The sequence below is a fragment of the Haliotis rubra genome, unplaced genomic scaffold, assembly GCF_003918875.1.
Source record: "Haliotis rubra isolate DU_JTF1 unplaced genomic scaffold, ASM391887v1 Scf770, whole genome shotgun sequence".
Lineage (NCBI taxonomy): Eukaryota > Metazoa > Mollusca > Gastropoda > Lepetellida > Haliotidae > Haliotis > Haliotis rubra.
The window spans coordinates 145,287-158,804 of NW_025767491.1; the positions used below are offsets into that span (position 1 = coordinate 145,287).

Below are 13,518 nucleotides of genomic sequence, written 5' to 3' on the forward strand. Positions count from 1 at the left end.
TTGGGCCCTGGTTGAGACATAAAGCATCGTATCGATCAACTGCGTAGATCGATGGCCATGGTGTTGACTACTGGTTTGTCTATACCACACGATTAGTTACAGACCGCAGTTATATAGCTGGAATGTTTCTGAGTGCGGCGTTAAACAACAAACAAACAAACAAACACTAAATCAAGGAACATGGTGTTGTGCAGAATTACGTCTCTTACTGGTACCGGGATCCGAGAAATGTGTGTGTAAAATTTAATCCTTTCTTGGCTTTACATGATGCTTGGTACGTCAGAAGTATTTCGCGTGAAGTTTTCAGAAAAGTGAACATGTTCGATCTACACCCTGAGGGATGTCTTCCCACATTAGAATACAATTATGCAGAGACACTGCCCGATCTCATATCATGATCCAAACGCGAAGCCAAGTATTGACCTTACATGATCAAATAAGATGAAGTTAGAAGTGTTATACTGATAACATTATCATGATTAAAACAAACATGTTCATCACCTAGCCACAAATACTCGCAATGTAAGCCCAAAACAACATATGATACATTTATGTTTCCAACAACTAATAAGCATATATTATAAACATCTATGTTCAGTACCCTAAAATCAACTGGGTAGATATATTTCATGTCTATGAGAAAGTGATTCCACAGCATACAGGGACAATGTTTCCAGGGATCATTAGTGACATGAAGGTCAGTGTCGAAACCTACGTTCGCACCATCGTAGGTTTCTTTCACGCCTAAGGGGCTCTACTCTCACCGCGAATGGAGGCCTTAGACCCTCCCGTGATCCCTGTAAACAGAATTGCGGGAATGCATTGATACAAAATCAGAGAACAAAATTAATGAGTGGTCGTATGTTCGAAGTGAGGTGAGGTGAAATGGGGCTTAACGTCGTACTTAAGATTATTTCGCTCATATGACGACGTGGATGCGTGTGTATGTGTATGTGCGGCTTCTTGTACTAGCCCAGACTTAAGCTGGTTTAATAGTGCTAGCTCACTGAGGTACCATGCCGCAGTTAAGCATGAATACCCCACTCAGACACACCATACTGACGCCGAGCCGACCAGTCCTTGTTGTACGCCTTCCAGTAACTGCATGTAACACCGAGTTGGTGATTTACAGCTCATGTCCACAACCAGTGTATATAAAACTAAGTTACTCTCTACATGTGGCTAATGCAAACCTGACTCAGAATGACTGACTGAGTTTAGTATTACGCCTCTTTTAGCAATATTCCATCAATATCACAGCGGGGGACACCAGAAATGGGCTTCACACATTGTGCTCATGTGGGGAATCGAACCCGGGTCTTGGGCGTGACGAGCAAACGCTTTAACCACTAGGCTACCACACCGCCCGCTTCAGGACACTAGAATGCATCTTGTATACAGATGCTACAGTTATTGTATTCTCCATTGATATACATGTATATATATACTGGACAAAATAAGTTAGGGATATTGGGATATTTTACATATATCCCAAACTATTTTTTGTTTAGTATAGTTGAAAGGTTCAGTCATTGTTTGTCCACATATTCTACGAAATTTTGATGTTGGTCGCGTCATTCTGTTTGACGCACATGTTTGCCAACTCGCTGTGTACAACACCGAGTATCTGAAGGGACTGAGACTGATTATTTTCTGACGTTGAGATTTTATATTTTTTGTTTTGCAAAGGATGACCACATAACGGTTAAAGAAATTGAAGGGGGGAAAACCAAAAGGCTCGCGGAAGTTAACTTCGCCATTTCGTGGTCCGTTTCCAATTTGCAAATGAACACCTCATTCTTTACGAAAAAGTTTCTTTTTTTTTTTCTAAAACTGCTTCAGGTGATGCTGATCTCCTCCTCTTGAAGCTGCTTCATGTACTGCTTCATCTGTGCCTCCCCAAAGTCAACTCGCCCCTCAACATGTCCCTCCTAGGCCGTCGAGTTTCGGTGTGACGTGGCATGTGTCCGCAACTTATTGTGCTCTTCTAGAAATCTCTTCGGTATCCTACAAAACAGATTCTTGTGTCCGGATGGTTATCGACGGTGGTGACGTAGACTCCATCCTTCTTTCAGCACAAAACAGAGAAACAGCATGCATCCGGAACACCTTTGATGTGAATACATAGACGAACGGGTTGGACACACAGTTGATGAAGGGCAGCATGTTCATCACATCCCTCAGATGATGAACTGATTGCGGGTAGGTAGCATTGGTAATGGTTTGGCGTGTATATATAGCCATCCCAATCCTTGGAGCAACACTCAGGAGGAATATCATTGTCAGTGTGAAGAACATGCCAGTGGGATTCGACAGCTTCGTATGACCTTGACCCTCTGACACAGAGTACCTTGACATTTGACGTTTGTGGGCTGCTATGTGCTTTCCTATTAACGAGTACAGAACGACCAGTGTTACAACGACAACACACAGTTCAAGCAACATCCACGTAATGTATATATGGGTGTAGAGATTGGTTTGTGCAAATCCACAGTAGGGAACTTGTGACACGCAACGGAATTTTACGTTTGCCCTGGTTACTCCAAGCAGAAACATATGCGGGAAACACGTCGCCACAGAAAACAGGACACATCCCAATAATATCTTCTTGGCCGTGGATGCATTTATCTGAGACTGATTAACTGTACACATTTTCCTGTATCTCTGAATAGCGATTGTGACGTAAATCACGCCAGTGTTGATAAGAAAGACATGCTGCCCAACAGCAAACCATTTGCAGAAAAGTTCCTCTTTTATGTTACTCTTGAATAGCACAAGCGCCGGTAGCAGACACGACGTGCAGACAAGGTTGAGGATAGCGAGGACCTTGATGAAGAAGCTGATGATAGGGATGTTGATCTTCTTGGTGTAGATGTAGAGGATTAGGCCGTTCCCTGGGATCCCCACAACCAACAGCAGCACACAGAAGAAGACGATGGAGGGATAAAGCTGGATGAAGTTGGGACCACTGACATGTCCCGTTTCCTCACAATTTGAATTCGACATTTCTGAAATGAAAGAAAAGTGAATCGTACGGGTTGATAGGTGAGTGAGCTAAGTTTTACGCCGCACTCAGCAATATTCCGGCTATATGGCGGTGGTCTGTAAATAATCGAGTCTGAACCAAATAATCCAGTGATCAACAGCATGAGCATCGATCTGCGCAATTGGGAACCGATGGCATGTGTCAAGGAAGTCAGCGAGCCTGACCACCCGATCCTGTTAGTCGCCTCTTATGACAAGCATGGGTTACTGAAAATCAATTCTCACGGTTTCGGGTTGATAGGGATGATAATGAGGCGAAAGAGGAAACTTATAAAACCCCTTTGACGTGACCTGGTCGTCTCTCTGTGGTGTAAAGCTGTGTAATCCAACCCACTAATAGCAACACTTTACGAGGTACAGTTACTTTTTCGCAGATATAAGGCTCTGGATGGCTCATTTCACAAAACCTTTGCGCTTTCGAAATCTAAGTCTAAACCAAAGATCCATATGTTGATATATTCTGTTTATTATAGAGGAAAACATCCGTAACTGACTCGTGGGCCTGTATAGGCTGCATGCACATACAAACATGAATTGGTCTTCAGCAACCAATGCTTGTCGTAACCCATCCTGGTTCCCGGGCATCTCATTGGTTGCTCTATACAAACCAATGAGAGGCCCGGGAACCAGGATGGTCGTAACCCACTTGCGTACATCATTGGTCATGATGTTGATCACAGGATTGTCTGGTCCAGCCAGATCTCCGTCATATAGGTGGAATAGTGCTGAGTGTGGCGTTACAAAAACGAACAAGCAAACAAAAACGAAAGACGCACGTACAACCCACAACTTGAAGAAACAACCAATTCAACTGTTATCACATTCCACAAACATAATCTAAATAAAAACAAGACAAGTAATTACCTACCTTTGTTGAAAGTAGAAATCACGTTGTTCAAGCCTACAGTACCTTCAAAACTCGGATGAAGGTGTCTTCAACGACTACTCTGGTCTAGTGTGTCCACAATGATATAGGCGTTGTATTTACTTATGAACTTATGAATATTTCCTTTCACGTCACCTTCCGCGTGCATACGTGTGGTTTCATGTGAAACTACAGCTCAGGGTATATCTTCAAGTCCTGAATATGTGCGAGATAAACTTAAACGTCGAGTCTGCCTTATTTCATCCATATAGCGACGAGACCAAATCCATTACAGGTGTGTACAGGTGTGTACAGGTTTTGTTCTCGGTAATGTACGATATCTTCTAGACACAACCATAACTAAACTCATGATGCAAACTCTCGCACTTGACTACTCCAACCCTCTCTGTTTAACATCACAGCCTCACTCATGTCGAAACTAGAGAGGGCCAGTGGCTATTTCGAACACTGCCGTGAACGCAATTTGTTTATAATGGTGAGTCACATATGTGGCCACTGGCCAGTCATAGATGTTCAAATCCCATACGATTGCCAACAATTGAAGACTTGTAGCCAAGGCAGATCTGGGGTTCAAACCCACAATCATGGGAATAGCAAGGGAGGCAACACTTGACAGGCATTCTTTCGAATACATCAGCGTGAATGAGTGAGTGAAGTTTTACGCCTCTTTCGACAATATTCCATAAATATCACCCCGGAGCTTCCCACATTGTACACGTGTGGTGAAACGAATCCAGGTCTTTGAGTGAAAACAATTTAACCACTTGGATACCCCAGGGCCTGAACAGTTCACAGGTAGTTGCACTACAACACTAGGCTGGTCACAAAGTGACATACAATGTATACTACTCACGCTTTGCTAAGGATCACAAACTTTACTTAAACGTAGATTTATGATTTGAAATTGTATCCATTTAAAACTGGATAAATAATGATATGGTAACACATCTTTAGGAAAACAGACACTTTAAGCTAACCGTATGCACTTGATACATGAGTAACCATAGAATTGTTTTCATGGCACCAACCAACCATTTTGCAAATCATGGCACCGGTCATTGACAAGTACACAACACCTGGCAATAGCAGGTAGGGGATCCACAAGATGCAGTGACATACTGAAAACATGGATCCATGCTTACAATAGGCTTAGATATTAAAAAAACAAATTTGACCCCACACTATAGTTTCTGTTGAATCAGTGATTTGATCCTAAGCAAAGTGTGAATAGTATACATTGTTTGCTTTCAGTGACTGCATGGTTGTGAAACTGGCACGAGTGACACGTGAAACATTACTTGCAAAAATATATATCAATGTAATACATAAAAGAAAACATGTTTGTTTCATAATTTATTGATATTGCTATTTTTTGTTGTATAACATCCTCATAAATCCGCTCTTTTGGTCATTATGATCTACCAACAGTAAGATGTATGGGATTTTTTTCATAACACATCACAATAAAAGAATCAAGTAATCTCGAGATATATTATTGACCATAACTACAAGAACATCAATATTTTCATCAGTAGAACGAGCACTAGTAAGCTAGCTGTAGCATGAATGAAACAGTGGTTTTCTCAAAATACTTGTAGTGACTGATTATTCCTCATACACTCACTTTTCGGTGAATTATTTACAGGCATGTGCTGTTTTGCGAGCTAGCAACACATATAATCAGGTATTTCATAATGATCTAATGGGATATTACTATAGTTAATGTCACCTTACATGTAGAATAACATGCTTATAACATGAGACGACTATGGGCTGTTTGTCTGTTCTCAGATTGGTACAACATCCTTGGTGCGGGTGGATGTAAGAGTTGTGAATACACAATGCTATATAGAAAGTGTTCAAATGAAACATGTTATTTTTGGGATTACACTGCCTCAGTAAACTACAGATTCTATTACTTTATCAGGTTAAAACTATCCAGGATTTGAACCCACAGTTCGTCTGATAGTGGATTTAGAAACACCAGGTGAGCCTCTATTTAGCATCTCATACCTGATGTTGGATATACTTGCTCTTTTCTTAGTTGAAGCCAAAATACCAAGTCTGACCCGATCTCCAAATTCCAATTTTCTGGGCCTCCCTGCCCCTTTCTTGTGCTCAATTCCAGTTCCACTCTCAATATTCTTCTTAACCCTGTACACAGCTGATAGAGGAGTGTCAGCTCTTTCTGACAGTGTATGGACATCTGTGATACCTCAATGTACAAATCTAAAATCAACCTTCTTTTCTCATCAGCAGCCATTTTGGACATTGTTTTGGAAAATGTCTTCTGCTTAAATTTCAGGGGAGGTAACTCTAATCTGACATGTCTAGAAAGACAAGAAGAGTTGCCTCCCTTGGACTAATAGCAGAATTTCATCATCAGTGGAGCTCATGAAAAAACCTAGGAGTTCAAACTGACATGAAAAATTCTCAATAATTATGAACCGAACTATATATACTGGACAAAATAAGTTAGGGATATTGGTATTTTTATGATTGATATTTTGTCAGTGTGTCAATGAATAAATAGATCATAATTCATAATTTCAAAATTTACATATATCCCTAACTATTTTTGTTCAGCATAGGTGAAAGTTGCAGTCATTATTTGTACTCATATTCTACGAAATTTTGACGTTGGTCGCGTCATCCTGTTTGACAACTCGCTGTGGACAACACTGAGTATCTGGAGGGACTGAGAGGGTGGGTGATTGTTAACATCCATTTTGAGAACACCGGGTGTCTAAAGAGATTGTCAGTGATCGTTTATCACTGTTATTTGGCATTTTACGCTCAGCGGAAAAATTGAGACTGATTATTTTCTGACGGTGAGATTTTACATTTTTTGTTTTGCAAAAGATGACCACATAATGGTTAAATAAATTGAAGGGGGCAAATCAATAGGCTCGCGGAAGTTAACTTCGCCATTTCGTGGTCCGTTTCCAATTTGCAAATGAACACCTCATTCTTTACGAAAAAGTTTCTTTTTTTTCTAAAACTGCTTCAGGTGATGCTGATCTCCTCCTCTTGAAGCTGCTTCATGTACTGCTTCATCTGTGCCTCCTCAAAGTGAACTCGCCCCTCAACATGTCCCTCCTAGGCCGTCGAGTTTCGGTGTGACGTGGCATGTGTCCGCAACTTATTGTGCTCTTCTAGAAATCTCTTCGGTATCCTACAAAACAGATTCTTGTGTCCGGATGGTTATCGACGGTGGTGACGTAGACTCTATCCTTCTTTCAGCACAAAACAGAGAAACAACATGCATCCGGAACACCTTTGATGTGAATACATAGACGAACGGGTTGGACACACAGTTGATGAAGGGCAGCATGATGATCACATCCCTCAGATGATGAACTGATTGCGGGTAGGTAGCATTGGTAATGGTTTGGCGTGTATATATAGCCATCCCAATCCTTGGAGCAACACTCAGGAGGAATATCATTGTCAGTGTGAAGAACATGCCAGTGGGATTCGACAGCTTTGTATGACCTTGACCCTCTGACACAGGGTACCTTGACATTTGACGTTTGTGGGCTGCTATGTGCTTTCCTATTAACGAGTACAGAACGACCAGTGTTACAACGACAACACACAGTTCAAGCAACATCCACGTAATGTATATATGGGTGTAGAGATAGGTTTGTTCATATCCACAGTAGGGAACTTGTGACACGCAACGGAATTTTACGTTTGCCCTGGTTACTCGCAGCAGAAACATATGCGGGAAACACGTCGTCACAGAAAACAGGACACATCCCAATAATATCTTCTTGGCCGTGGATGCATTTATCTGAGACTGATTAACTGTACACATTTTCCTGTATCTCTGAATAGCGATTGTGACGTAAATCACGCCAGTGTTGATAAGAAAGACATGCTGCCCAACGGCAAACCATTTGCAGAAAAGTTCCTCTTTTATGTTACTCTTGAATAGCACAAGCGCCGGTAGCAGACACGACGTGCAGACAAGGTTGAGGATAGCGAGGACCTTGATGAAGAAGCTGATGATAGGGATGTTGATCTTCTTGGTGTAGATGTAGAGGATTAGGCCGTTCCCTGGGATCCCCACAACCAACAGCAGCACACAGAAGAAGACGATGGAGGGATAAAGCTGGATGAAGTTGGGACCACTGACATGTCCCGTTTCCTCACAAGATGAATTGGACATTTCTGAAATGAAAGAAAAGTGAATCGTACGGGTTGATAGGTGAGTAAGTTTAGTTTCACGCCGCACAATATTCCAGCTATATGGCGGTGGTCTGTAAATAATCGAGTCTGAACCAAATAATCCAGTGATCAACAGCATGGACATTGATCTGTGCAATTGGGAACCGATGACATGTGTCAAGGAAGTCATCGAGCCTGACCACCCGATCCTGTTAGTCGCCTCTTGTGACAAGCATGGGTTACTGAAGATCAATTCTCACGGTTTCGGGTTGACAATGAGGCGAAAGAGGAAACTTATAAAACCCCAATGCCTTTGACGTGACCTGGTCGTCTCTCTGTGGTGTAAGGCTGTGTAATGAAACCCACTAATAGCAACACTTTACGACGTACAGTTACTTTTTTTCGTAGATATAAGGCTCTGGATGGCTCATTTCACAATACCTTTACGCTTTCGAAATCTAAGTCTAAACCAAAGATCCATATGTTGATATATTCTGTTTATTATAGAGGAAAATATCCGTAACTGACTCGTTGGCCTGTATAGGCTGCATGCACATACAAACATGAATTGGTCTTCAGCAACCCAGGCTTGTCGTAAAAGGCGACTAACGTGATTAGGTGGTCAGGTTCGCTGACTTGGTTGACACATGTCATCGTATCCCAATTGCGTACATCAATGGTCATGATCTTGATCACAGGATTGTCTGGTCCAGACTCAATTATTTACAGATCGCCGTGATATAGGTGGAATAGCGCTGAGTGTGGCGTTACAAAAACGAACAAGCAAACAAAAACGAAAGACGCACGTACAACACACAACTTGAAGAAACAACTTAACTAATTCAACTGCTATCACATTCCACAAACGTAATCTAAATAAAAACAAGACTAGTAATTACCTACCTTTGTTGAAAGTAGAAATCACGTTGTTCAAGCCTACAGTACCTTCAAAACTCGGATGAAGGTGTCTTCAACGACTACTTTGGTCCAGTGTGTCCACAATGATATAGGCGCAAGGGGGCTACCTTATCCCTGTTGTATTTACTCATGAATATTTGATTTCCTTTCACGTCACCTTCCGCGTACATACGCGTGGTTTCATGTGAAACTACAGCTCAGTGTGTATCTTCCAAGTCCTGAATATGTGCGAGATAAACTTAAATGGCGAGTCTGCCTTATTTCATCCATAGAGCGACGAGACCAAATCATGTACAGGTGTGTACAGGTGTGTACATGTTTTGTTCTCGGTAGTGTACGATATCTTCTAGACACAATAATAACTAAACTCATGATGCAAACTCTCGCACTTGACTACTCCGACGCCCTCTGTTTAACATCTCAGCCTCACTCATGTCAAAACTAGAGAGAATTCAAAATGCAACGCATCAGCTTCAAGATTTACCATCTCACCCATAACTGTATCTGTGACGACAATTTCTGTTCTTATCTCAAGGACCTTGTCACTCTCCACAAACCCAGGCGATGCCTTCTTCGCTCTGGCGACCAGTTCCTTCTCTCCGCGCCGCTCCACTCAGCAAAACCGGAATGGGTGATGGAGCGTGGTTGAAATGTCCCCGCCTTAGTTGCTTGAAATGTTTAAAACAGATTGTTGGGGTGAATGGTGTTTATGTTGATCGACCTTCCAGGGCAAACGCCCTATCCCCTAGACTGTCGCCTGATGAATCAGGGAGTAGAACTGGAACTTCATTACGACTAATGCAAATTTAATCCATTCATGGTTTCTGTCCGCCTGTGCTCCAAATACTAATTAGATGCCATGCAAAGACAAGGTCCACACCACCGTGAACGCAATTTGTCTATAATGGTGAGTCATACTTGATTTAAACAGTATTTTATTTCCAATAATGTTTACATTTTTCAGAGTACACAACATAAGAAAATGGAAATAGGATCAGTAAACAGGCCATATGGCCTATGTCAATGCTTCTCCGCATATAATTCATTATTACCGTGACTTAATTCTATGGAGCAGACAATAGAACATTAATGAATGAATCAAAACAAAATAAAAATAAAGAAAGGAAAATAAAGAACAAGATACCAAGTGCATTTTATGTTTATAGGTTGTTACTTGAATTCCGTAAAGCGGTTAGTTTCAGTTATATAATTCTGTACGGATTTTATTAGGTTTTCATTGTCTAGAGGAGATAAGTCGTCATTGCCGTGAAGTATGGTATATATGCTGAGGTGGTTAAGGACAAAGTATTTGTCGGGTCTAAACTGGGCATAGCGGGGACATGACAGAAAAAAATGGATAGCATCTTCTCTGTTATGGCCACATGGACAAGTGGGATCATCAATCAGGAATCTGTCAAATAAGTGTGCTTTTAAATCACTACAACCTAGCCTAATTCTGGATAGGATCACTTGGTATTGTCGCTGGCCATAACTAGCAATGTATATAAAATTTGAAGAAATCTGAATATCTGTGGAAATCAATTGTTTGAACCTAGATAGGGAATCTACATTTCTGATATTGATATCAAGTGCATTCCATGCTTTAACAACAGAAAGCAGGAAAGATCGGTTATACTGGGATAAGCGCCCAGCATTTGTCTGGAAGTCGTTGGAGTTACGAAGGTCATATCCTGTTATGCTGGAGATACTAGGTGGGACCCATAATGATAGGTATTTAGGAGTCAGCCCATTGACCATTTTGTAATATATACATAATTTATGATAATGTCGCCTGTCAGACAATGAGCAATAACCCGTTTCCCTGTAAAGCTTTTCGTGACTAGTTCCTCGTACTGCTCCACATATTGTTCGAAGAGCATCCAAGTGTAGGTTTTCTAGCATTTTTACTTGTTCTTTGTTACAATTATCCCAAATGTTATCGCAGTAGTCAAATATGGGTAAGATAAAAGATTTGTACATAATTTCAAGCGTTCTTCGATTTAACCTGTATTTTAGACTACGCAAGCAATTAATTAGTGGGCTCACTTTACGGACAAGATAATCAATATGTTTGTGCCACTTTCCATCTTCCTGAAGAACCAGCCCTAGGTGTTTATGATCACTTACTTCAGGTATAAGAACATCATTCATTCGAAGAGGTAATTTAGGACTAGAATTAATTTTAGTCGAAAATAGCATGGCTTCAGTTTTGGTAGGACTAAATTTCACTTGCCATTTATCAGCCCAGTCTGTTATACGTTCTAAGTCACTATTCAGTATAGCGGTTGAGAATTCAGGGTCTTCAATAATTACATATAAGGAAGTATCATCCACCAAAAGTTTAATATTACTTGTTATCCCGTGAGTCAAGTCATTGATATAAACGAGGAATAACAGAGGTCCTAAAACTGAACCCTGAGGAACTCCAGCTAGAACAGGTCTATAATTTGACATGTAGCCATTAATTACTACGGCTTGTTTCCTATTACTAAGGTAGCTCCCAAACCAATCCAAAAGATAACCGCTTATCCCTGTTGACTTTAATTTTGCTAGTAAACCCTCGTGCCAAACACGATCAAATGCTTTGCTAATATCGCAGAATATAGCACGAACTTCCTTTCCATCATCCAAGGCTTTGGAAATCACATGGTATAATTCAGTTAACTGATAAACAGTTGAATCTCCAGGTTTGAATCCCGATTGTGAGGTGGTTATAATATCATTATCCAAGAAAAAATTATAAACATGCTTAAATACACATTTTCAAATACCTTAGAAAGAGAACATGTCAAGGCAACTGGTCTATAATTATTGCAATCATGAACGCTACCCTTTTATAAATTGAACAACAATAGATTGTTTCCATTGACAAGGAAAACAGGAAAGACGTAGGGATAAATTGAACAACGTAGTAATGGGAGCGCACAGAGATACAGCTAATTTTTTAAAAGCATGTTGCCAATATTATCTGGACCTTTAGCTTTAGTAGTATTTAAGTTTAATAAAATGTCGTGCACCTCTTTTTGGACAAGAGCAACTCATTAAGTTTATTTGCAGGCTCATGTAAACTGCAAGTTTCCTTCTCAGGTTCTTCAACTTGGGCTTGTTGAGTAAAGTAATCATTAAATGCATCAGCAATATCACTGGGGTGATCAAGAACCTTCCCGTTAGTCAAGATAGGAGGAGACTGTTTATTTGGATTTGTATTGTGCTGTATATATTTTTTCACTAGGCGCCACCATGATTTAGAACCACATTCAGAATTAATACTATCATCTAGTTTCATATCATACGCGCGTTTAGCTTTCCTAACTTCGGAGTTGACTTTGTTTCGTGCTACTCTGAAGCGCTCCCAATCTACCGGTAAATTTCTCTTTTTAGCGTTTTTATGCATACGATTTCTTTTCCTCATTAGCTTACGCAAGTGGCCATTCATCCAAGAGCAATCCCCCGGTCTAACAACAATCTCTTTATGGGGTATGTACTGATCTATCAAATGTAATAATTTTGAAGTAAATAGTGAAACAGATGTATCAATATCACTGTGGTCAGTAATATTTCCCCAATCAGTAGCAGCAATGCAATCACTCAAGCCATCATAATCTGCGTGGATATAATCGTATATAATTCGCTTATAAGATTCCTTACGTGGCTTTCCAAACTTGAGGGAGACAAATACTGGACTATGATCACTGCATATTGGAGGGAGAACACCTGATTCATGTACAATGCTATAAGCAGAAGTAAAGATAAGATCAAGCAAGGAAGTTGTGGTATCTGTTACGCGTGTAGGTTCAACAACAAGTTGTGTTAGGTTGTAGAACAATTGTAAGTATTCAATTTTGTCATTGCGTCTGTTGAGTATGTTAGCGTTAAAGTCACCTACAACAATCATTTTAGTGTTCTTATCCGCAGCTTTCGCGAATGATTCATCAATTAAATCCCAGTAATAGTTCCTGAGGTCCGCTCTATAGAATGTACCAATCAGCAGTTTATTATTGTTTGCAATCACTTCAATCCATACCGCCTCTAAGTTTGGAAGATCAAGATCGGCAACATAAGTGAAAAACAGATTATCTTTTACGTATACTGCTACCCCTCCTCCCCTTGTAGGCCTATCTTTACGAATCGGTGGATGGAAACCCGGTATCATAATTTCGTCGTTTGAGATGTCAGGGTGTAACCAAGTTTCGCATAAACAAATGATATCATTATTACCATATTCTGCAACTATTAAGTCAACCTTATCCTTTAAACTCCTCACGTTCAAATGCACGATAGTGAACAAAGGTCCCGGGTGTGGGTGGATATTCCCAGAGCATAGCAGGAGGATTGATATTGTTAAAAAGTAACGAACCCCTAGACATAAGTATAGAACTATACAAAAGCACAAGAACTTGTCAAAACGGCGTCGGTTTCTAACGTAAAGAGTAGATGCAAATAGCCCAACTGCCATTCGATACTGGCATATATCAACCCCCATTATCTTGACTTGT

General features: G+C 40.6%; 2 protein-coding genes across 2 annotated transcripts; both read right to left on the bottom strand.

Moving 5' to 3' along the window:
• Positions 1 to 1,823: 1,823 nt before the first annotated feature.
• On the bottom strand, positions 1,824 to 4,282 carry LOC124260635 (pyroglutamylated RF-amide peptide receptor-like). Its single transcript, XM_046694961.1, has 2 exons — positions 3,914 to 4,282; positions 1,824 to 3,008 (listed from the first exon to the last, which is right to left on the bottom strand). The coding sequence occupies exon 2, from the start codon at positions 3,004 to 3,006 to the stop codon at positions 2,008 to 2,010; it is 999 nt and encodes a 332-aa protein (XP_046550917.1). The 5' UTR covers positions 3,007 to 3,008; positions 3,914 to 4,282; the 3' UTR covers positions 1,824 to 2,007.
• Positions 4,283 to 7,106: 2,824 nt separating this feature from the next.
• LOC124260625 (pyroglutamylated RF-amide peptide receptor-like) lies at positions 7,107 to 8,105 on the bottom strand. The gene has a single exon (XM_046694945.1). The coding sequence runs from the start codon at positions 8,103 to 8,105 to the stop codon at positions 7,107 to 7,109; it is 999 nt and encodes a 332-aa protein (XP_046550901.1).
• Between the last annotated feature and the right edge of the window lie 5,413 nt (positions 8,106 to 13,518).

Excerpts from the sequence above, each read along its gene's own strand:
- LOC124260625 (XM_046694945.1), bottom strand. The coding sequence starts at position 8,105 with ATGTCCAATTCATCTTGTGAGGAAACGGGACATGTCAGTGGTCCCAAC.
- LOC124260635 (XM_046694961.1), bottom strand. The coding sequence starts at position 3,006 with ATGTCGAATTCAAATTGTGAGGAAACGGGACATGTCAGTGGTCCCAAC.